The following is a 25,823-nucleotide window of genomic DNA, read 5'->3' as shown; positions in this document are numbered from 1 at the left end:
GCCAGGCCTCTAACCGGCCGGTTAGACCGGTTACCGGTTTTTGTGGCCGGTTTTTAAAACTATGGACGGTACCTAGAGTGGTTGATAACTTTAATCCATCTTAGTCCCACCTGGATAGATAAACCTGGTCAGGTATCTAGTCTGTGGCACTGAGTGTGCCTGAACTCTTCGTAATTCATATTGGAGATCTTCCATGTACCTATATATGGTTGTAATTATGAATACCTCCCTAGTTAAGAGGGAGTGTTGAAGAATGTAACTAGGTTCGGTCTTCATAAATGTATTTAAGTCACAATATAATGTAGTTACCAAAAGAAAGAAAATGAAATTTTATTATTATTAAAATTGACTTATTAAATAATAGGTTTCATGCTTGGGTCAATTGTTTTTATGCCAAAGCCTCCATTGTAGGCTTCTAGGGTTTATGTCAAGTGTCCTTGTCTATGTCATAATGTAAAGAACCTTTCTTGGGAAATATTTGTCATGAAATAAATTTATTTTCTATTAAAATAAGTCTTCTAGGCCTCTTCCACCAAGTTGGACTCAAACTGGACAAGTCGGCCTAAACTGGGCAGCAGAATCACTATATAAAGGCAGCAACTTGACCTCATTTGTCACTCACTCACAAGTTCAATTTGCAACTTTTGGGACCAGAAAAAGTGCGAAATTCAAGGAAGAAGAGGAAGAAGGATAACAAAGGAGGACTCTTTCAAGCATAAAAGTCGAAATTTTCTATCTCTTCCCATACGTGTGAAGTTGTGCAGGTGCTGGAAGGGGGCCTAAATTCTGCAGTTACTAGTGTTGAAGAAAGTGTAACTAGGCTCGGTCTTCATGACATTGATTTTTGTAAACAAGGAAAATGAATTTATTATTATACCTTGTTTCACGGGTTTCATGAGCAAGAAGTTTATTTATTTAGTAGTGGCTCCCATTGAGAGCCTTAGGATAAGTCAAAGAGTCAATGCCATGTATTAAGAAGCTCTTCTTGAGCATGAGAAAAATATGAGTCTATAGAAGTGACAAGTAGCCCTCCAACCTCCAAGACAAGCACAAGAAGTCTGCAAGCTAATCGATGAAGAAGGACAGTCATGTCGGCCTCAATACATATATAACTATCAAGTCGGCTCATAAAAGGTGACACACTGGTTTAGTGGACATGTCGGCTTATTTATGGAGACATAGCAACTATAAATAGGCGTGTAGGGTCACCACAAAAAGAAAGATTTTTGGACATCCTGCAACTTCGGATAAGGAACAGAGATATCTTCGCATACATCTCTGAAGTCTCAGTCAAGCACAGTGGTACAGGGTCTCGGATGAGGTGCAGGAAAGTAAACACAAGTCTTTGCAAATTCGGGTGTAATTACAATATGACTTTCTTGGTAGTAGCACTCTTGGCATAGCCATAACAATGAAGCTCTCAATGCAGGAAGAGAATCACAGTCACGTTCTTGGCATAAGTATGACAAGAAGAAGCTCGGTGATCCCACAGTGATGCATTCTCGACATACTAAACACAGTCATACTTTTTGTAAAGTAGCAATCATGGTCTCGGTCATAATGAAGGCAAGATCATGATCTCGGCACAATTCTCACACAATATAGAGACCTTGTTGACATGGTGAAGATCTCAAGTGAGAGTGAGCAATGATCTAAGTGAAGGAGTAGTTATGGTGCAGCAACATTGATCTCTTTGTTATGCTAAAGTCCTCATTGAAGGTGCAACAATGGTGTTGCAGCAGTAATGAAGATCTCGATGGTGTAAGCCTTAGTGGTGCAGCAATGATAATGATCTCAAGTAGTGACAAAGAAGAGGATTGTTGTTTTGGTCTTGGAGTGGCTAAATAGGTCAAGGGTCATGGTCTTGGTATTCGTCAATTGGAATCTCTATAAGAATAATTTTTGCGGGTTTTCCTCTCCAAGAGGGAGAGGTTTTGGCCCTGATAGAAAGCCAAACATCTTGTGTTCTTCTCTCTTTGTTTTGGTAACTATTTGATGAATATAAGAAGACACTCTAATAAGAACAAGTGAAGATTGTACTAAGAAGATAAATTAAAATACCTCACAAGTAGCTATCATTGTAGAAGAATCTCATTAACTCCATTAGCCCTGGATTCTTCAACAACTAGGAGGCTGAAATTCTGCTGCTGGGGGTCGAAATTCTGCATCTGGGAAGTCGAAGTGTTGGATTGTTGTTGGGCTAAAGCTGTTGGATAAGAAGAGACTACTACATCATCTTGGAAGGTTGACTTGGTGGAGGAGGAAGGTCTCTTGGTCTAAGGTCTTGGTCCATCTCAATTTGAATTACTGAAGGAAGAGTTCTTGACTGGGTTTTCCCCTATATAGGGGTTTTAGCCTTGGTTGTCCGCTTACATTTGGTGTCCCTGATTTTTATATTTTTCTTTTGATAATTGCTTGATGAAATAAAGATAAAAGAAGAACATAAGAAAGTTAATAAGAACATAAAAACATCACAAGTAATTATCAACATAAGGAAATCTTTCTGCCTTTCTGATTTTCTAACACTTTGAGCATTCAACAAACTTTCTTAACAATGAAAATATAAAGAGAAATGTTATTAGCATACATTATAAACAAGTCTTGATGTGAGAAGGGAACCAAACATGAAAATATAAAACAAAGAATAAGATACTTATCTTTTGGTAACATGGTGGAGGCTCCCTCTTAACCCAATCCTTTTGAGGGATACCTACAACCTATCAAATAATTCAAAAATGTTCTAAGAAGACATGTTAGACCTACAAACTCTAGAAATCAAAACATAAAGGAAAACAATGCAAAACTTAAGATAGAAGGATATGTAGGATAGGACTTAGTAGTATAAGTCCTTGACTTCCGATTCCTCAGTCTTATTCTTCTTCGGTGGTGCTTCATCGACAATATTTGCTTGATCCTTATCTCTCTTCTTATTCCTTGGATTCTTAGGACAATTGGTTTTATAATGACCCATCTTGTGGTAATTATAGCATTCAATCTTTGATAGGTCAAATTTCTTCTTTGGTCCTTTGAACTTCTTAAAGGTTCCCTTCTTCTTGTGATGAGCAAAATAGGCATTGGAGGTGTTTTTTTCTTCATCTTCCTTCTTGTTGTTTACTAATGAAATTCAAGCTTCTTCTTGACTGCATGCATTCCACATTTGCTCAAATGTTGGTGTATCCTTCCAACTGTTGATTCTTGATGCAAAAGCACTCCAAGATTTCGGTAGTCCTAGAAGAGCAGTAATTATGAGCTCTTTTTTGGTACAACTTCATCTATTGCTTTGAGTTCATCTCTGATTCTAGATATCCTTATAAAATATGATGAAACGGTATCATCATTCACCATCTTAACAATTCTTAGTTCATTCTTGAGGCTTGCTATTTGACCAATGTTCTTGATTGTGAATAATTTGGAGAGAGCCTCGTACATTTCTTGAGAAAAATCTATGTTGGAAATGTATGGAATTAAGTTGTCCTTTACTCCATCCACTATTAGGTTCATGGCTACAATTTCAGATTCTCTAAACTTCTCTTTCTCTGCTTCATTTGTTGGTTTCTTGATTTTCCCTTGAACAAGATTCAATACTTTGTGCTTTTCGAGGATAAGATCTATCTTCTTTTTCCATGCCCTATAGTTGGAGGTTCCTTCTAGTTTGTTTTCTCCCTTCATTGAGTTTGACATAGTTCCTATAGATAGTAGACTTATCTCCTTATATGATACTTTTTCCTTGATGACCTTTCTTTGATCTCTTTTTCCTCAATAGATCTTCAACCTGCCTTTTTCCTTCTTCTTCACCTTAGGTTCTGATTGCATGTTAGAAAATCGGAAAAGAAGAAATATTTTCTTATATTGATAATTAATTGTGATGTTATTATGTTCTTCCTTTATCTTCTTCTCATCAAGCAAATATTAAAGCAAAAACATGAAGGTCATGGACACTAGATGTAGGCACTCAGCCAGAGTTAAAACCCCTATATAGGGGAAAACCCAGTCAAAGAACTCTTCCTTCAGTAGATTCAAAATGAGATAGACCAAGACCATAGACCAACAAACCTTCCTCCTCCACCAAGTCAACGTTCCAAGATGATTTAGTAGTCTCTTCTTATCCAGCAGCTTTAGCCTTGCAACAATCTAGAAATTTGACTTCCTAGCGATAAATTTTCGACCCTAGCTTCAGAATTTCGGCCTTCCAACTACTACAGAATTTCAGTCCCCTGTAATACTCCAAAACTTCGCATGTGTGGGATAGGAGGGAGAAAACCTTGACTTCTCTTGCTTCATAAGGTCCTTCACTCGCCCTTTCGTCTTCTTCCTTAGAAATTCACACTTTTTCTAGCCTCAGAATATGCAGATCAAACTTATGAGTTTGTGTGTAAAATGAGGTCGAGTTGCTACCTTTATATAGGAGTTTCTGCCCCTCTGTTTAGGTCGACTTGTCCAGTTTGAGGCGGACTTGGTGGAGGCCTAATTGACCTATTTTTCAATAAAATAAATTTCTTCTTTGACAAATAGAGGCCAAGAAGGGTCTTTTACAACATGACATGGACAAGGACACTTGACATAAACCGTAGAGGTCTTCAATGGAGGCTATGACATAAAAACAATTGACCCAAGCATGAAACCCATGCTTACTTGACATAAACCGTAGAGGCCTTCAATGGAGGCTATGACATAAAAACAATTGACCCAAGCATGAAACCCATGCTTTAATAAGTCAATTTCTTTAATAATGAAATTTATTTTTCTTTCTTTTTACAAATACATTACATCATGACTCAAATAGAATTATGAAGATCGACACTAGTTACATTCTTCAACAATGGGCACTTTAAAAGGAATTGTTCTAAACGTAAGAGGGAAAACAAGAAGAGAAAAGAAAGAAATGAAGCCCATGTTATTGAAGTAGTCGAAGACCCTGAAAAGAAGAAGACAAAGAAGGAGGTGAAAGTCCTCTACTATGACTAGAATATACACGAGTTCTTTTTAGTTTTGTAGAAGATAGCTATCATGATAGAAATCATCACTAGCATCAAGATGCATTAGAGTTGAAATAGAGATGACATTGTCATAGGAGCTTGGAAGGATAGTTGAGGTAAAAAGTCTACATGGTTATAGCTGTCATCATGATAGAAATGACAACTCCATTGGTAACATATAAGGACAATGGAATAGAAGTATATATGGTTGGAGGAAAGTCATCTAGCAAGATAGAAGATAAAGAAAGGTCATCATACATCATCATTATTAGAAAGGAGCACTTGCAAAATGAGGATCATCGAGATCCTCCACTAGAATCTTTATGAGAAGGATTGCCTCTACTTGGAAGAAGCAAGTGTCTCACTGATTGTTTAAATTCCACCTTGTGTGAGATCCTTTGTTTAGAAGAATGATGGTATGGTGACAAAGGAGTGCAACATGTTGAATTGGTTGAAGTATGTTCATCTTCAAGCAAGGAAAGAAAACTGCTAGAAGGAAGTATAAATGACCAAAAGACAGAAAAGGTATGTATATATTTAATAGATAAAGTCGTGTCATCATATAGTTGCAGATAACATGGTTGAATGCTTTATCCCATGAACATGATTGAAGAAGTAGGATCTCTTCCATTAGAATGGTGCATGAAGGCATGCAGATAATGTGCCTTGAACTCTTCTACATATTGATATTGATGAGATGAAATCAACATAATATGACCTGATATGGAAGATGAGGTGGTTGAAAAATTATGATGAGGGAACTATGTATAGAAGTTCCTGGGGAAGCAATATGTGAAGAAAGGAAGAAGAGTTTGTGAAAGATGCAAGTATAGTCCGTGACATATGTGCCTTGAACTCTTCTACATATTAATGAGATGAAATCAACATAATATGACCTCATATGGAAGATGAGGTGGTTGACAATTATGATGAGGGAACTATGTATAGAAGTTCCTGGGGAAGCAATATGTGGAGAAAGGAAGAAGAGTTTGTGAAAGATGCAACTATAGTCATGTAAGATAAGAAAAGTGATCAACATCCGATAACTAGAAGAATTAGCTATGACATCTCCATGGAAGAAGAAGGCATGAAGACCTTGATATGGATACTGCAATAGAAAAATATTGGTAATGAATGTTTAGGAGATGGGTTCATAGATTTGCAGGATGTTGATGTTGCAAGAAGTTGATGTCATGAAAAAAGACCATCATTAAAAGGTAATTTTGATTTGATGTTCATTTTGATTTTTGAAATGATCTGGTTGGGTCGAAACAGGGCTACCAAAAGAGAGTTGTAGATGTCACCTACAACTAGTACTTATGTGATTGGATGGAAGATTCGGAAAGAAACATGACTTGAAAAAAGTAGTTGTATGAAGAAAAACTAGATGATCACTTTCTAATAAAGAGAAGGATGACATGACTATTGGTTCAACCCTATGGTTCATTGAGGGAAAGTGATGAAGAAGATGGCTGATGCCCTACAAAGAAGATTTAGAAGCTGAAGGCTTCATGATGAAAAAGTTGAAGTTCATGACATCGGGAAGAGGAGCCCTACAAGCAGGTGATAGTACGATGATCTCCACCAAAAAGCATAGAGGAGTTATTGGAAACAAGTGCCTGGTTAAGAGGGAGCTTGGGCAAGTCCCTGGTTAAGTGGGAGCTTGAGTATATTCGTTTATAGGAATGAGTATATCCTCCCTAGTTGAGAGGGAGAGATAGACACAACATTCTTGTCTTAATGGTATGAAGAAAGAACGAAGGATAGGGTAAGCATTTGGTTTCCGATACTCTTTGAGGATGTGGTAGGGCATCCAATAGGTAAGAGTAGTTGAAGAAGAAATTCCTTGAGGATGTGTTATTCCAAGATAGGAATCGTCCTAGAGGGGCATACCTTTTGAACATCTGGTGGGATATGTGCCTTGAGAGACAATGATGATGGTGTCTACCAGTCATTGTCTTGCCAACATTGTGCTCTGATCTTGTGGAGAGATAGAGCTATTAGTCATGCCCTTGCTATGTGACAGTGTTGGTTGGTATGATGAGATGCACTGGTACAAGCTGAGAAAGTAGCTTGTGAGATGGCTTACCAATCCGACTCTTCTTATGAGAATTCATCAATATGAGAATGGTCAAGTAGCATGTACGGATTATGAATACCTCCCTAGTTAAGAGGGAGTGTTGAAATATTTAACTAGGTTCGGTCTTGATAATGACATATGTAATCATGATTTTATGTATTTGATGAAAAGAGAAAAATAAATTTATTATTGTCATTCTCGATGCATGGGTTTCTTGCTCAAGGTTATTTTTTATAGGTCAAGCAGGTCAAGCACCCATTGAGTGCTTCTAGGGCTTGTCATTAAGTCAATAAGTCAATTGAGTCATTGTCATGTATGGAAGACCCTTTTGGGCATGTATATTGTAAAGAGCTTTCTTCCTTAATCTAATGCAAGGGGCTACAATTACAACCCCCAATTTGTGCTTTTTTTGCCCCAACTACCCCAAAATTTACCCAATGTTGCCCCAAAACACTAGATAATGGGTTTCCCCCGTTATCAACAACTATAGCCTATGGGGTTGGATAGGCTACTTCATCCACTCTTGGGTAATTAATCCTTAGGGGACATTACAAGTAAGCAACATTGTTGAAAATTTTAAGGGTTGTGAACATTGGAATTTTAAGGGTTGGAATTTTGATCTCAACTGATAAATGCCCCCAAAAGGTGAAGAGTGGATAAAACCCCATTTCTTAACTTAGCCAATGCAAAGCACATCATAATACAAAAACGACATGGGTAATTTGTGGAAAGGGCTATTGAATCCATTCCATACCATTATTTCTATGCATCTAACTTTTGCAAACACATAATGAAATACATTTCTCTTGAGTTCTAATATCAATATAATTTTTAGATTACAGAGCTCCCAAGCAAAAGCAACTATAAACCAAATTAAAAAAACAGTTACTTTATCTGTTATGGTATGTTAAGTTATGGTATGTTCTACGCTTATAACAGTTTACTTCTTTTCCTTATTATATTCCACAGATTAGCAATCACATGTACATAAAGTAGAGTGCAGATAGAACATTAAACGATCGACAGAAAACAAGCCAAGACAAGAGACACAAGATGTGGCGGCTAGCCAGGGACAAACCCCACAATGTGTGGGGAAACCCTTTGATCAAATCTTCTTTTATCTTCAATAATTCAGCAGAGAGAAATAGTACAATAAATCTGATTCATATCAGTAGTAGCAAACCCCAGATCAGCAACATCAACATTAGCGGCTTCATCATCAAACTAGGGCAGGCGATATCTCACAAATTGACCGTCGGATCGTTTGATTCCACCACCAAAAGTTGCGGCTTCCAGAGGAGGTTCAGATGAACTTACATCGCAATTCAGATGAGGAGATATTCTAGTCCATGCAGATCAAACTTTACTTCTGCAGTTGCAACTTCAGTTTCGGCAGCTTCCGGCTTCAAACTAGGGCAGTCGATATCTTGCAAACCGTCCGTCAGATTGACTTGATTCCACCACCAAAATTTGCAGCTTTCAGAGGAGGTTCAGGTGAACCTACAGCGCAGTTCAGATGAGGAGATCTTTTAGTCCACGCAGGTCAAACTTTACTTCTGCAGTTGCAACTTTAGTTTCGGCAGCATCCGGCTTCAAACTAGGGTAGTCGATATCTTGCAAACCGTCCGTCGGATTGACTTGATTCCACCACCAAAAGTTGCAGCTTTCAGAGGAGGTTCAGATGAACCTACAACGTAGTTCAGATGAGGAGATCTTCTAGTCCACGCAGGTCAAACTTTACTTCTGCAGTTGCAGCTTTAGTTTCGGCAGCTTCCGGCTTCAAACTAGGGCAATCGATATCTTGCAAACCGTTTGTCGGATTGACTTGATTCCAGCACCAAAAGTTGCAGCTTTCAGAGGAGGTTCAGATGAACCTACAACGTAGTTCAGATGAGGATATCTTCTAGTCCACGCAGGTCAAACTTTACTTCTGCAGTTGTAGCTTCAGTTTCAGCAGAGTCCGGCTTCACATGTGTGAGGGAGAGACCCTTTTCTGTGCAGTAGAGAAGAGACTCTTTTATGCGCACTAGAGAGAGAGAGATGTGATGAGATCAGTGAGTCCAAATGAGGAAGGGTCCTCTTGTATTTATACACAATGTTGGTGTTTGAATAGATGCGACTGTTAGGCTCCTGAGCCTACATGAGTTGTAGGTCGGCTTGATAATAATTCCATAATCAAAATAAATTCATATCTCCATGAATACTTATCGGAATCGGATGATCTTTATATCAATTATATCAATCCTACACCTCTCGACGAGAGGAATCTAATAAAAATATTATCAGCCATGAATGAGATGACCCACATGAAGTTTTGCCCTAGTTGCCAATTTTAACACTCCCTCTCAACTAGGGAGAACGTCATCTGCAATATGTCTATCGGTCGTTACTATTCATCCATCAAATGCACTGCCCTGTACAGCTTGTCCCTTGCCCTACTCTACTCTATTCTACTTGTTCTGCTTTGTCTTGTTCTGCCCTGTATTGTTCTGCTCTGTTATGCTCTACTCTTGCATTGTTCTATTCTGCTCTGCTTTTGTTTGAATTATGAAGAAGAAGAAATGATCGAGGACGTATCATACTGACTCAAAGTCAGTCTCAGAGTATGTACCATTGGTCCCAGACCAGTCTCAACCAACCCGAAATCAGTGTCATAGTGAGTACAAATGAGGAAAGGTCCTCTTGTATTTATACACAATGTTGGTGTTTGAATAGATGTGACTGTTAGGCTCCTGAGCCTACATGAGTTGTAGGTCGGCTTGATAATAATTCCATAATCAAAATAAATTCATATCTCCATGAATACTTATCGGAATCGGATGATCTTTATATCAATCCTACACCTCTCGACGAGAGGAATCTAATAAAAATATTATCAGCCATGAATGAGATGACCCACATGAAGTTTTGCCCTAGTTTCCAATTTTAACACTCCCTCTCAACTAGGGAGAACTTCATCTGCAATATGTCTATCGGTCGTTACTATTCATCCATCAAATGCACTGCCCTGTACAGCTTGTCCCTTGCCCTACTCTACTCTATTCTGCTTGTTCTGCTTTGTCTTGTTCTGCCCTGTATTGTTCTGCTCTGTTATGCTCTACTCTTGCATTGTTCTGTTCTGCTCTGCTTTTGTTTGAATTATGAAGAAGAAGAAATGATCGAGGATGTATCATACTGACTCAAAGTCAGTCTCAGAGTATGTACCATTGGTCCCAGACCAGTCTCAACCAACCCGAAATCAGCGTCATAGTGAGTACAACTCCACTGGTCCTAGACCAGTATCATCCTCCACTGACTCAAAGTCAGTCTCAGAGTGCGTACCACTGGTCCCAGACTAGTCTCAACTGACCCGAAGTCAGCTTCATAGTAAGTACCACTCCTACCACTGGTCCCAGACCAGTATCGCAGTCTCAGAGAGTGTATCACTGGTCCCAGACCAGTCTCAACTGACCCGAAGTCAGCGTCATAATATGTACCACTCTCACTGGTCCCAGACCAGTACTGCACTGACACGAAGTCAGTCTCACAGTATGTACCACTGGTCCAAGACCACTCTCAATCGACTCGAAGTCAGTGTCATAGTATGGTACGACTCCTACCACTGCTCCTAGACCAGTATCATTGATCCCAGATCAATGGAGGTCATCCTAGCATAGGGAGTACGGTAGGTACAACGATGCGTCCATCAGTACTACTATGGTCCCTAACTTCATTTCCGTGCTTATTGATCAGATGAGAGGTACTTCCCATGAGTCCCAGACTGCATGGGTAGGATGCCTCGACAAGAGAACTAATCAATCCTGTCCTCACAGGAGAACACAACAATCCTGCTACAATCGCCATGGAGAATACATCAATCCAGGCCGCGATGGAGAACACATCGATCCAGGCCTCATAGGAGAACACATCAATCCAGGCTGCGATGGAGAACACATCGATCCAGGCCTCATAGGAGAACACATCAATCTTGCTACAATCGCCATGGAGAACACATCAATCCAGGCCTCATAGGAGAACTAATCATTCTGCTATGCAAGAGAGCGAATCATCCTGTTCCACAAGAGAGCGAATCATCTTGTCCCACAAGAGAGCGAATCATCTTGTTCCAGTGCGCACCACTAGGGGAGGGTGAGTCACCCTGTGGTCGTATGTTGCTCCAGTAAGAACCACAAGCCCTCAGAGCTCCTAGAGCTTAATGTATGCAACATGAAGGACCCTTGTACAAGGGTTTCTTGACGACTCCAAGTCGTTTGGGAAAATCACAGATTAGATCTTTCCTTGGGGCTTTGACAAGGTGTATCGACCTGTACATCATCTTAATGCGATGGAGCCTCCTTGCTCATTGACTTACCATATCCCAGATGATGTTTATCTGTTGGAGCAATTGACGAATACAGGATTCCTTAATAATCGAATCCCACCTCTGGTTGTTACAGAGAATCACAGTGGTATGTGTTCAAACAACTCACTGAAGAGCTTCCCCAACCAGGCAGCTTCATACGAGATCATACTTGTAGATATGTATCCGGTCTCGGCGGTGCTTATGGCAACCGACTTTTGCTTCCTGCTCATCCATTATATCGAAGCAGAATCCAAAGAGAAACAACACTAAAAAGTGCTCCAGTGATCCTCCACACTACCTGCCTAATCAACATTTGAATAATCATGCAGTTTCATATTTCCGGCAGTGTATCTCAATCCATGAGAGATTATGTCCTGAAGACATCTTAGAAGATTCTTGGCACCAATCTAGTGAGGCTCAACCAAATATGAGCTCACAATGCTAACTGCAAAACATATGTTCGGACGGAGGTTCACTAAGAACATCAATGCGAATGAGTTTTTGAAACTCATAGGCATTTCCCAAATCTGGTCCGACATCACTACCATATAACTTCTGAAAGTTAAGATCCTCGAGGTAGTCACAGGCTTGCAGTCCACCATACCAAATATTTTCAAAATCTTCACCACATATTTTCCTTGAGATAGGAAAATTTCCCTTGGCTTCTGCCACACTTCAAGTCCTTGGTTCTTCATTTCAAATTCAGAAGCCAACTCCCTCTTACATTTGTGAATGAGAGGGTATGCACCTGTTAGAAAGAGGTCATCCACATACAACACCAGTATGAGAGGCTTGTCATCTTCAACCTTAAAGTAAAGGTTAGGATCAGCTTCACTCCTAGTGAATCCTAGCTTCATCAAGTAGCTATCGATCCTCTCATACCATGCTCAGGGTGCTTGCTTCAGCCCATAGAGAGCCTTCTTCAACCTGCATACATGAGATTTTTAATCATAAATCTCAAATCCTTCGAGTTGCTCCACATAGACCTCTTCTTTGATCGAACCATGCAAGAACGTGGTCTTGACATCCATCTGATGTAGGTTCCATCCTTGTGAAGCCACAAGGGCTATGATCAAGCGGATGGTTGTATATCTGGCAACAGGTGCAAATATCACATCATAGTCTATACCTTCTTTCTGGGAGAGACCATGAGCAACAAAATGAGCCTTATACTATTTCGTACTTCCATCTGCTACAACTTAATCTTGTAAAGCCATTTTGAAGTAAAAATTGTCTTGTCCTGGGGATTCTCCATAATGGTCATAGCATCCTTCCATACTTGATGCTTGACGGCATCTGAGAATGATGAAGGCTCATTTTGTATGATTGTGCTCATACTGGTTAGGTATCCCTGATACCTGTTGGGTTTCTTACTTTCACGGAAGGTTCCTCGGGGTGCAGCATTTCCTTCAGCATCATCAAGTAGCCCCCTAAGCCATGAAGGCCTCTTCCTGGAAGAGGAAGGCTCAGGTGGATAAATAGGATCCATTAGTTCTTCCACATTAGGCATTGTTACATCATCTACCCATAGAGACAGCTTCCACAATCGTACGGTGCCACACCATTTTGCTCTGGAGTATGTGGTGTAGTAGTCTCCCTCTTAATGCCAACCTCAGGTATACTTGAGTGAACCAACTGTAATATATCGGAGGTCTTGCTTAGGCTTGAGGGGAATGGTCCCCTTTTGGGATTTCCTTCGGCACGTTCTGGACATACACCTTCTTTCTCTACTTGGAATTCAGGCATCCCTGTCACCATTTGTCTTACACCGAGTAGAGCTTTATAATGAAGGGGGGCAAACCTCCGATGCCAAAGTTCAAACTGAAGAGATGTGTCATTAGACATGACACCTAGCGGACTTCCATCGACCTGATATAATGAATCAACACGAAACCCAAGAGTAAAGGCATATTTAACATTATATTTCCATATACGTATCTTGCTATCGTTGAAGGTTACCTTGTAGCCTTTGTCTTCCATTGTCGAGATGGACACCAGGTTCTTTTTGAGGTCAGGTGCATTTGATACATCCTGGAATTTCTAGCCTTCTTGAATGGTTGTCCTCTTCCTTGATTCCCAACTCTCCTCTTACCTTTTCTATTGAATTTGTCATTCCTTTGATTGCCATCAGAGGGATTTTGATCATCGTCCCGGTGTGAGTCCTTTCTATCAAGGCACTCCCTTGCATAGTGACCTGCTTTATTGTAGATGTAACATCGTCCTTTTCTTCCACCCTTAGGTCCAACCTTTCCTTTTGATTTAGTCTCGGAATTATTTCTTTTCTTAGCATGAGAAGAAAAGGCAACAGGAGGACCTTTAGGCATGGGCATTTCTTGCTCTTCTACCCTTGTTTCTTCTTGAATGCATCTAGCCATTAATTCCTCGAAACCAGGAATTACATTATTGTTCAGAAGAGTAGTCCTGAACACGTACCATTCGGATGGTAATCCTCCAAGAGTCGTGAGTGCCATTTCTCTGTCAGTAATAGTCTCCCCAATAGATAGGAGATCGTTCTTGATCTCAGTGATTCTTAAGAAGTATGCTTGCATACTCTCATCTTTACCCTTTCCTTCAGCTTATTTCTAAGAAACAAAACTTGATTTGCATCATTAACTTTAAATAAACTCACCAGTCTATCGTAGATTTCCTTGGAGGTGTCTAGTTCAGAGATGTAGGCCACCAAGCACTTGTCGATAGAGTCTCGGATGATCTTCTTCGCTTTAATTTCTCCGTTCTTCCATTTGTTCCTGGCAGCAGGAGGTGCATTTGATGGAGGCTCAACAATATTGCCTCTCACATGATCCAACACTCCTTGATCCTCAAGGGTTAGATCGATAGACATCTTCCATCCGTGATAGTCATCTTTCTCACGGAGCTTGTCTTCGGCAGGAAAGAGTGTTGAGGACCCCATCATTCTTTTAGGATAGCCTTGCCAATCTTCTCTTCGGTGATTGCTTTTGCTCTTGCTCGGGCTTTGTTTTCACCTCAGCTCTTGTCTCATGTTAAGTTATGGTATGTTCTATGTTTATAACAGTCTACTTCTTTTCCTTATTATATTCCACATATTAGCAATCACTTGTACATAAAGTAAAGTGCAGATAAAACATTAAACGATCCACAGAAAACAAGCCAAGACAAGAGATACAAGATGTGGCGGCTAGCCAGGGACAAACCCCACAATGTGGAGAAACCCTTTGATCAAATCTTCTTTTATCTTCAATAATTCAGCAGAGAGAAATAGTACAATAAATCTGATTCATATCAGCAGTAGCAAACTCTAGATCAGCAACATCAGCATTAGCGGCTTCATCATCAAACTAGGGCATACGATATCTCACAAATCCACTGTCGGATCGGCTTGATTCCACCACCAAAAGTTGCGGCTTCCAGAGGAGGTTCAGATGAACCTACAACGCAGTTCAGATGAGGAGATTTTCTAGTCCACGCAGGTCAAACTTTACTTCTGCAGTTGCAGCTTTAGTTTCGGTAGCTTCCGACTTCAAACTAGGGCAGTGGATATCTTGCAAACCGTCTGTCGGATTGACTTGATTCCACCACCAAAAGTTGCGACTTTCAGAGGAGGTTCAGATGAATCTACAGCGCAGTTCAGATGAGGAGATCTTCTAGTCCATGCAAGTCAAACTTTACTTCTGCAATTGCAGCTTCAGTTTTGACAGCTTCCGGCTTCAAACTAGGGCAGTCGATATCTTGCAAACCGTCCGTCGGATTGATTTGATTCCACCACAAAAAGTTGCGACTTTCAGAGGAGGTTCAGATGAACCTACAACGCAGTTCAGATGAGGAGATCTTCTAGTCCACACAGGTCAAACTTTATTTCTGCAGTTGCAGCTTTAGTTTCGACAGCTTCCGGCTTCAAACTAGGGCAGTCGATATCTTGCAAACCGTCTGTCAGATTGACTTGATTCCACCACCAAAAGTTGCGGCTTTCAGAGGAGGTTCAGATGAACCTACAGCGCAGTTCAGATGAGGAGATCTTCTAGTCCACGTAGGTCAAACTTTACTTCTGCAGTTGCAGCTTCAGTTTCAGCAGCTTCCAGCTTCACATGTGTGAGGGAGAGACCCTTTTCTGCGCAATAGAGAAGAGACTCTTTTCTGCGCAGTAGAGAGAGAGAGATGTGATGAGATGAGTGAGTCAAAATGAGGAAAAGTCCTCCTGTATTTATACACAATGTTGGTGTTTGAATAGATGCGACTGTTGGGCTTCTAAGCCTACATGAGTTGTAGGTTGGCTTGATAATAATTCCATAATCAAAATAAATTCATATCTCCATGAATACTTATCGGAATCGGATGATCTTTATATCAATCCTACACCTCTCGACGAGAGGAATCTAATAAAAATATTATCAGCCATGAATAAGATGACCCACATGAAGTTTTGCCCTAGTTGCCAATTTTAACAAGACTGGATAAAACCCCATTTCTTAACTTAGCCAATGCAAAGCACATCATAATAGAAAAACGACATGGGTAATTTGTGGAAAGGGCTATTGAATCCATTCCATACCATTATTTCTATGCATCCAACTTTTGCAAACACAATGAAATACATTTCTCCTGAGTTCTAATATCAATATAATTTTTAGATTACAGATCTCCCGGGCAAAAGCAACTATAAACCAAATTAAAAAAAACAGTTACTTTATCTGTTTATAAAATTGATATAAAATAAAATGAATATTAAAATTTATTGAGAATCGACATTGAAAAATATTTTATTATTATATTTAATTATTTTGTGAATAAAAGTATTATTTTTGTTATTTCATTAATTTAAATATTATTTTTAATTTAAATAAAGTAGAAAATGATTTTTTTTTATTAATTACATTTAAAAAAATTATTATTACTATATTTTTTAATTTGTAAAGAAAAGTCTTTGCATATCAGAGCAAACGAGTTTTTTCATTTTGTCCGGAGTATATAATCACATTGACTGTGCACTGGAGTCCTGACTGTTGCCTTCTCTTTCAGCAATTTTCCTACAAGGGTTTGAATGAAGATGGCCATGCATTCAAATCTACAGATTGCCCAGCTGGTAACGATGCATCAGTGTACGGAGACACTGGTTTAGGTGCGAACAGTGCTTCGAAATATCCTGATGTTTGTGGAGAAAGTCCAATATCGACATCGTCAAGCTGTTTGGAAGAAAACTCTATATGCGATTCAGCAAGACTTTTCCGAAAAGTTCAAACAAAGCAATCTGATGTAGGCCTGCACAGAGGAGACACAGTCCAATCTAGAGAACACAAAGGTTTAATTGGGATGGTAATAAAAGTCGCAGGTGATTCAGATTCAGATAGCACCAGTAGTGACAGTGAAAATAAGTCTATTCCAGAAGACTGTGCACCGATTTTTTGGATGAATTTTTCCGAGACTATGGAGAAAATCAATGAGCTTGAGGTGATTGATAGAGCATTCTTCCATGGTGATATTGTGGCAACAGCTTCAGATCCATCTGGACAGAGAGGCATAGTGCTTAACGTGGATGTTAGAGTAGATTTGTTAACTCCCACATCAGTTACTACTATAAGAAACGTTTCCAGTAGAGATCTTCATCGAATAAAGACGGTGTTTGCGCCTGGTGATTATGTCATTTATGGACCTTGGGTGGGAAGAGTCGATAACGTGGTTAAAAATGTGACAATTATATTTGATGATGGATCGAAATGCAAACTAATGGAGGTCGACCCTAACCGCCTTATTCCAATCCCCAAGAATCTACATTATCCTTACTTTCCAGGGCGGCGTGTCCGGGGCAGTTCATCAGCAGTTTTCAAAACTGCTCAATGGTTGTGTGGTACATGGAAGAAAAGTAACGAGGAAGGTACAGTAGGTAACATGGAAGTGGGATCAGTTTATGTGGATTGGATTTCTGCAGCAAATCCTGATTGCAATTCCCATTCGACTGTTTCTCCTGCAGAGGAACAGGACCCTAAACAGCTAAAGCTATTGTCTTGTTTTTCATATGCTGATTGGCAGGTAGGTGACTCGTGTCTGCTTCCCGCATCTCTAAAGGGGACGTTAGAAGTTACTATGCCTGCCACAGATGACACTGTTGCCCATATAAAAGATAATGTTCTTGATGGTGAGCTATTTGTGGGCAACAAACAGACGAGGGTAGATTTGATATGGCAAGATGGTACAAGGACATATGGTGTAGATTCTACAACTTTGATTCCTGTGGATGATGCTGGGGATCATGAGTTCTTTCCTGAACTGTATGTATTGGAGAATAGTTTGGTTGATGATGGCGAGGCTTCTGAATCCAGACGAGTAGGAGTTGTAAAAAATGTGGATTCAAAAGAGCGCAGAGCAAGAGTAAGGTGGCTCAAGGCTGTGGATTGTCCAGAAGATACACGCAAATTTGATGGCGAGGAGATGGTAAGTGTGTATGAGCTAGCCTGCCATCCAGATTATGATTACTTTGTTGGGGACATCGTTATATGTTGTCACTCTCCGGTCTCTGAGAAAACAGAAGTGCCTGGCATTGTTGATCAGTTGGGTGGCCAGATAGAATGTAGAGATGAAACAGGACATGAAAATGTTGTTCAGACTACAGATCTATCTACAAACCAAAAAGCTCTGAACAAAAGACAGAAGGCAGAGCTTGACAAGTGTATTGAAGAATCTTATCTATCCTGGATTGGCACAGTCGTAGGTCTTAAAGATGGAGACATCGAGGTAGCATGGGCAGATGGAAGTGTGTCAAGGGTATGTTATGTTCTTGATTCCATATAGTGGAATATTACAAAGGAATGTATTTTTCGTTGTCTGCTCAAGTACTATGCTTTTATCTGAGGAATTGATCACACTACCTTTCTTAGTCTCAACATACAGAGATTTTGGGTATAAAAGTATCGTTTTAAATATGCATTTCACTACAACCAAATTATGAATTACAACGTACATAAGAGGAACAAATGGCTCTCTGTTTATTAGGAACCTATGTATTAAGTGTTTTTAAATAAAACTCTAGGCACTGGCAAAGGGGATGCTGCCAAGTACTCATGCCTTCATGATACCTAAAAATGAGCAAACATTTTCGAGCATATTTTTCAGCAGAAGTTCTTCTTGTTGAATGAATGATCTTAGTCGTCTACATGGTGCAACAAACACCCTCAACTTCATCACTACCAATTCGTCTGTGATAGCAGGCAAATTTCTGTTTCTAGTACTAAGAACAAGGATTTTTGGTCTTTATAGAGAGGATAAAAGAAGATCTGCTTATTTGTTCCTCCTCCTTTGACTCTGCTACTGAGCCAATCAGTTTAGTACCTGGATATTTTCCTCACATATGGTTATTTTATAGAGGCAGAATGGTCAAGCTTTGGCTATCATAGAATGAACCGCATGAATTTACTCTGACAACATGGCCTAAAGGTTACATTTTTTTCGTTTGTAAATGTAGGTTGGACCTCAACAAATATTGGTGGTTGATAGGGATAAATATGATGAAGAAGATGACATAGATGACACTGCTAGTTGGGAAACTGTTGAAGAAGATAAAGTTGATGTTGCAACCCAGGAAACTGTTGATTTTGATTTAGTTAAGTCAATATCCAATACGATTGATATGGAGCAGATAAAGGAGGAAAATACAGTGCATAGTTTGTCTAGCAGTAGTTGCCATGACTCAGGTCACTTCAAATATTTTGATAGTGTAAAGGACCCTATGGATCACTTCTATCAGAATGAAACAACCCAGGTACATTTATCAAAGGGCATGCTTTATTTTTTTGCACAAAGCAATGTTGCTTTTCATGGAGTATGATTGAAACTTTGAACGTCTTCGTGCAGCCTATCAATGAGCGGAAATGGATGAAGAAAATTCAGCAAGAATGGAACAATCTTGAAAAACACTTACCTGGTAACTCCTAAGCCATGCAGACCTTTTTTCACTGGGTTTATGAAATGAGTCCATGATATTTAAACATTGACTGATAGGTAAATGCTATTCTAGGCAGTTATATTTCCTTCAATTTTACCTTTTGCTATTTTCGTCTTTTGTTTTTTCAGTTTTCAATATTGACTTGTTTTCTTGTGTAGTAGGAAGTTGCAAAGTAACAATTGTGTGTACTAGAGAAACAATTTTATTTTTGTAACTCAATTGTTCATGAGAATACGATGTACTCGTGTAGTCACAGAAAAATAGAACAAATAAAATTATGGGCAGAGAGTATTTCAAACCCTTATTGCTCTCGGGTTGTTAAAATAAAGGTTCTAATATATAAACTCTGCATTGATTGGACAGATACAATATTTGTGAGAATCTATGAGGATAGGATGGATTTGCTCAGGGCTGTGATTGTTGGAGCAGCTGGGACTCCATATCAGGATGGGCTTTTCTTCTTTGATATTCATTTTCCATCTGAATATCCTGATGTACCACCTGTAAGCACTTAATTAGAACTGTTTGATTTGAAAGTGAATTTGAGATCTCAAGTTTTGTTTTGAACTTCAATATGGTAGTCTCATTTGACTTTAACTAGAACTGTTTGATTTGAAAGTTAAAATGAGATCTATGGAAGTCTCATTTGACTTTATGTTGTCTTTTAATCTTGCAGTTAGCTTACTACCATTCTGGTGGACTAAGGTTGAATCCGAATTTGTATGACGATGGGAAAGTTTGTCTGAGTCTTTTAAACACATGGATGGGCAAAGGAAATGAAGTGTGGAACCCATCATTATCAAACATTCTACAAGTCCTTGTTTCCATTCAAGGACTGGTACTAAATGCTAATCCTTATTTTAATGAACCTGGATTTGACAAACAGATTGGTTCAGCTGAAGGGGAGAAGAACTCTCTAGCATACAAAGAAAACTCCTTTCTCCTATCATGCAAGTCAATGTTGTACATACTACGCAGGCCCCCAAAGGTAGGTAGAATTCTGGCGAGATTTTCATTTACAATTATCTATTTTAATCTGTTTAGGAAACATTCTAAGTACTCTGATTGTCATGTTTGCAGCATTTTGAAATGTTTGTTAAAGAGCATTTTAAAAAACGCGGTCATTGTATTCTTCGTGCCTGTGATGCTTATCTGAAAGGGGCTCAAGTTGGATCACTTTCAGAAGACTGTACGTTGCCATCAAATGTTGGAGCAGAGTCTGACAATCAGAGTAGTAGTTCTGCTGGCTTCAAGCTTATGTTGCTTAAAATTGTTCCCAAACTTATTTCAGCCTTCATGAAATTGGAGTAGATTGCCAAGAATTTCAGCAGTCAATAGCCAAAGAATCCATGGAACTATCTGGATCATAACGTAACTATAAAAATGAACAAGTTTTATGAATGATCTGATGCGTTTGATCGTTAATTGGTAAATACAAGTGCAGTTATTTCTTTCAAAGACTTTTTGTGGAATTCAAAAGCTCATGTACCCCCGCAGAAGTTGTCATTGCATGGCCTGTGCAATGTTGTTAGATTATGGAATATATTTGTAGATTTTACCTTATTGCTGTCAATCTTATGATTATTGTCTTTCTCAAAATGAGATGATGTATGCAATTGTCGTTTAGCATTTTGCTCTTCCCCGCGTACATTCCAGTTGTTAAATGTTTGTGATGTTATCTTAAACATTTTGAAGACTTTTTATTTTTTGTTAAATGTTTGTGATGTTATCTTAAACATTGTGAAAACTTTTTATTTTTACTATTTTTAAACTAAATTGAATGTTTTTCTAAATACAAAATTATTTGATATTTTAGAATTTAAAATGTATAATGTGTATAGGCTCATTGTGATAAGTATGTGATAAGTATATCTATTAACGTGATGATATATATTAAATTGTTTGTAAACATGATAGATATTAATATTAATGAATGCCAAGAACTATCATAGATCCATCTTAATTCAGGATTTGCCAAGTGCTTAGAGGGATGAAATCTTTCAAGATGCAAATATTTTTCTGAGTGCAAAATTCGTTGAAATGTTTGCATTTCAAGAGATTTGATTCCTCTACATTCTTGGTAGATCACGAGGTAAGATGGATATATACTGGTTTTGAGCAACACACTAATAAAATGTTTTAACTATATTATAACATATAATGTTTTAACTATATTATAATATATAAATAGTCAATATTGAAATACTCTATTTATAATTCACATTCTACACATTAAAATGTTACTATACATTCTTTCATAGAATGTAATCTCTTTATGCATAGAATTATATTTAGTACCAATTGTGAAATTTTCAATTCTATTGCAACAACTGGAAATTACTCTTCTAACTAATTATTATGAAGTGCAATTTATTTGCTATAACAAAAAACGAATAAAATCACAACTGTGATTTTCACCAAAATAAAATATGATGTGGAAATAAATCTGGAATTGAGAAATATAGAGCGTGCACACAATAAAATTGACACCATTATTTTTGGACAAATGTCTCCAAAAAAGCTCAATGTGGGAAAATCGGTGCAACAGATGAAATTTTTATTATTATTATGCAACAATGACCCTTGGCCCTCCAAGAACCCTTGCGCAGTCAGTGTTTTTAAAACCGGAACCGGTGACCGGACCGGTCCACCTAATGAACCGGTTTACCGACCGGAATTGGTCTAACCGGGACTGGTTTGGTCTAAACGAACCGGTTTTTAAAAAATACATTAAATAATTAATTTTTAATGAAACAAAACTATTTTTAAGATGTAAAACCATGATTCCAAGCCAATAGAGACAAAATATGCGAAGTTTGCTCATTTATATACCATGCAAAGGTGAATATATCAAAATGGCACCGAGTGCAATACATATCATCGACAAAATAGCAAAATACATGAGGCTCTAAATGGCCTATAAAGTCCAAAAACAATGCTACAAGCTATGAGGCCATTGGCCTGCCGCCCATGCCTAATCTTGGAAAACCCGCATATTAACACATGTTCCCATTGTGTAGTGGGTTGACCACTACTGAAATCCACAGACATGGACTCCAGTCCGGACCCAGTGAAAACCAGCAAAGGATCATACAGCCCAAGCTTCATGTTCACAGGTTTTCTTTTGTTGCAATGTGAACATATCTGGGATGCTTCCACTTTTTCAGCATGTCAGGCCAAAAGAAGCAACTCTGTAACATTTTTCTGCAAAACTAAATGTCATCCATAGGATGACAAATAGGGCCCCTTGATGAGAAGACGTGTTGATCTAACTAAAACATACAGCAGATTCTTCTTGTAAAGAATACCATCCTATTCTGTAGTCAAGGAATGGAATCTAATTGACTACAGTGGGTTGTATCGATTCCATGACTGGTCCAAAGCAAAGGTCTTTAGCACATTGGGATTTCCAATCCTCATATGCTGCATATCATAGATCTAAAGGTAGAAAGGGCTTTGGTAAGGGGTCTTCTTACGAGACCAACCATTTTATCTGAGACAACCTTCTCATATTTAATAACTAAATGAAATTGTCAAATTAAGGAAACCCATTTTCAAATGTCTTTGCCCATAAATCTTAGACTCAGAGCTCAAAAACTGAAGGTAATGGTCACTATGTAAAAACCGACCGGTTTAGGGCGGAACCGGCCGGTTAGCTATAAACCGGCCGGTTCCGCCCTAAACCGGCCGGTTTTTACCGGTTAGGGCCTTTTTTTGGGCAAATGCAGCATTAAATCGGGTTAGATGGACCGGTTCGGACCGGCCAGGCTTCCAACTGGCCGGTTAGGCCGGTAACCAGTTTTTTCCACCGGTTTTTAAAACTATGTGCGCAGTCCTTGTGCAGACTCACACACACACCCTGAATTTGCCTATGATCAAGTCGTTCAGCTTGTTGCTTCCTCTGGAAGTGATTCTTCGACCCTTTAGAAAATTATCCTGGCCTCTGACAACTGAATCAACCTCCCGCTCAGCCAAATCGAACTGCCTCATTGAAGTTGAGTGCGCAGTCCATGCGCAAACACCATTGGAATAACTCAACCTCTTGTTGTTCCCTTTCTGGAACTAGAAATTCTTTGGAAATTCACTTATGTTGCTCCCTCTCTATCTCTACATCCCTTCTGGCTCAAACTTCTCTCCCTTGCTCGATCTCTGCAAATGGGTAGTTTGATCTGCTAAGGAACTCGACCTCACAAGTATGTCATCTCCATCCCTATCGAGTTGCACTTATAATCTTTCGTTGGTGAACCAACGACCATGATTAGATCTTCATCAACGACTAAGATCATTTCTAACTCAACATGTGTGAGTTTCTAGAGAATTCTCACATTTCTTAATTAATTATTGTTAATTAATCACTTTTCCTTAAGTTAGACTTAGGAAATATTTAATTATTGATCAATTAACTTAATTGAGTCATCTTTAGGTGTTTTCTCTTGAAACATTTTCTAGGTTTTGGAGATCTTGTGTTCCTTAGCTTTTCTGACCAAAGTCGAGACTAAAACACTTGTCTGATGCTACAAAAACTAACACTCCCTCTTAGTGAGGAAGGTGTTCACTCTATCTCATAACATCATTCCATACATTGTTGATGTTTGACAATTGTGACAACCTGCCACTACCCACCAACAATTGCACATACTCTGATTCATCAACCACTTTGTAGTTGAACCATCTTGTATTTGCATTATTGCTGACACTGCACTATACAACCTATATTGCTGCCACTCTGCTTTGTGTTGTAATTGATCTCATGTTGTTGTTGCCGCTGCAATTACGACAACTGAGATCTTTGAATCAATTGTGTTTGGATTGGCTCTACATTTTTCTCCTAAGTAACTCACTGCAACTAGACTTTGCATTGTATGTGCCCTTACTGGTTTTGCGCCTCTTAGCATCTGTAACTAGTGCTGCAATTGTCCCTCGAGATCTGACTGTGCCATCTTGAACACTGACCCATCTTCTACTGAAAACGATGGGCCCCTATTGCAAAGGTAATGATCCATATGAGTAATTTGTTGTTGTTGCTACTCCTCTATGGACCTTGCTCAATCTTTGTAGCTTTGGGGTCTAGAGCTCAATGTCTCCCCACCTCTCACTTGGAGGTATAACTACATACAAAGCGAATTCATCCTCCAACCTGGAAGACAAATGGTTGATCTCTGTCAAAGTTGTTTCTTTATCCTACTTCTCCTTCTTGTCCTTCTTCCTCTTCTGACACTGGATACTATAGTGACCAAACTCACCACATCTGAAGCACTTGATCTTCGTAAAATCCTTCTTATTTTCTCTTCCATGTGAGCTTTGTCCCTCATTGAGACCTTTCTTTGCCTTCCCCTCCGATGCAATGACTACATTCTCCTCTTCCTTCACAGCCTTCAGTCCTTTGCTATTGTTGCCACTGATATTGCTCTCAAATAGAGCAAGCCTTGTCTCCTCCTGTGTGAAATCTGTCCATAATTGATCCTAACTTGATAGATTATCTCATCCAGTGATGCCTTGGACGAAAGTCGCCCAATTCGGAGTGAAACCATTGAGAGTTGTTCGCACTAGCTCACTCTCTTGAGGTGCTTCTCCAACTGCGACAAGCTCGTCTTAGACATTTTGAACCCTGGTGAGATAAGGAGTTTACCCCTTCACCCTTATGCATCCTGGTGGTCCTCGAATTTTCCTTCACGAACATCCTTCGATTCTCGGAAGGATTCTGGAAAAGTGTAGCAACGACATCCTACATTTCTTTGGTTTTATTCTTAGTCGCTAAGTGTGAAATTATATGATCCAGAACACCATCAAGGATCAATCGCTTTGCCTCGGCCATTTCCTTATTGTATTATACAACTTTGTTGTGGGTCTGTAGGTACTGTTGCAACTCTCTTTGTGTACGTCTTTAGACAATGCTCATCTAGCAGGAAAGACATTCTCGCTTTCCAGATACAATAATTTGAGGCTCCATCTAGCTTATCCTGATCTTGAAGTCTTGCTGAGGCCATTTTTGCAAAACTCACAACTGGGAAAATACACAGGAATCTCCTCCTTTCTTGCTCAGCTACTCGCACTCCCTCTTGGAATGCACAGTTCTGCCTGATGCGACTGCCTTCTATTACTGGAAATCACAAATTTCCTCTAGAGAACTAGATTTGGAAACCTCTTGGAAAATCCCTCCATGTGTGTTTTTCTCTTCTACTCTACGTTGATTATGTTACTGCAAAAAAACTATGCCTATATCTACTAAATGAAATCTTTGATCTGCTCACGAATTTGGTTCTCGGCAACACTACTTCCTATTGGAACTACCATTGAGCTATTCAATCTCTTCCTGCACCTATACCTAGAAATCAAACCCCTACCCAACAATTCAAACTCCCTGGCTAGCCCTTCTGCCCGGACCTGGAAATTTTGTTGAAAGACTCCCTCTAAAGCTGCAAAATTTTTCCTTCACTTCTGAGATCTTGATCTATCTTCAATACTGCTTTGATACCATGTGAAATTCTCAATTCTATTGCAACAACTGGAAAT

At 39.1% G+C, this 25,823-nt stretch overlaps 1 protein-coding gene across 1 annotated transcript in view; it reads left to right on the top strand.

The window, feature by feature from the left end:
• LOC149190953 (putative ubiquitin-conjugating enzyme E2 23) overlaps positions 1 to 20,868 on the top strand; it is a 213,705-nt gene extending 192,837 nt beyond the window's left edge. The window contains exons 2-7 of the mRNA XM_089412314.1: positions 16,394 to 18,133; positions 18,831 to 19,127; positions 19,220 to 19,289; positions 19,674 to 19,813; positions 19,987 to 20,298; positions 20,391 to 20,868. Coding sequence (XP_089268440.1) covers positions 16,394 to 18,133; positions 18,831 to 19,127; positions 19,220 to 19,289; positions 19,674 to 19,813; positions 19,987 to 20,298; positions 20,391 to 20,621 — 2,790 coding nt within the window. The 3' untranslated portion in view covers positions 20,622 to 20,868. The remainder of the gene's footprint in view (positions 1 to 16,393; positions 18,134 to 18,830; positions 19,128 to 19,219; positions 19,290 to 19,673; positions 19,814 to 19,986; positions 20,299 to 20,390) is intronic.
• The last annotated feature ends 4,955 nt before the right edge of the window (positions 20,869 to 25,823 follow it).

Source organism: Pinus tabuliformis, chromosome 3_1 (genome assembly GCF_031772625.1).
Source record: "Pinus tabuliformis cultivar Carrire ecotype Pingquan chromosome 3_1, CPIR1, whole genome shotgun sequence".
Classification (NCBI taxonomy): domain Eukaryota; kingdom Viridiplantae; phylum Streptophyta; class Pinopsida; order Pinales; family Pinaceae; genus Pinus; species Pinus tabuliformis.
Note: the sequence above shows the minus strand (reverse complement) of the source record. Positions and strands in the feature narration are given on the sequence as shown.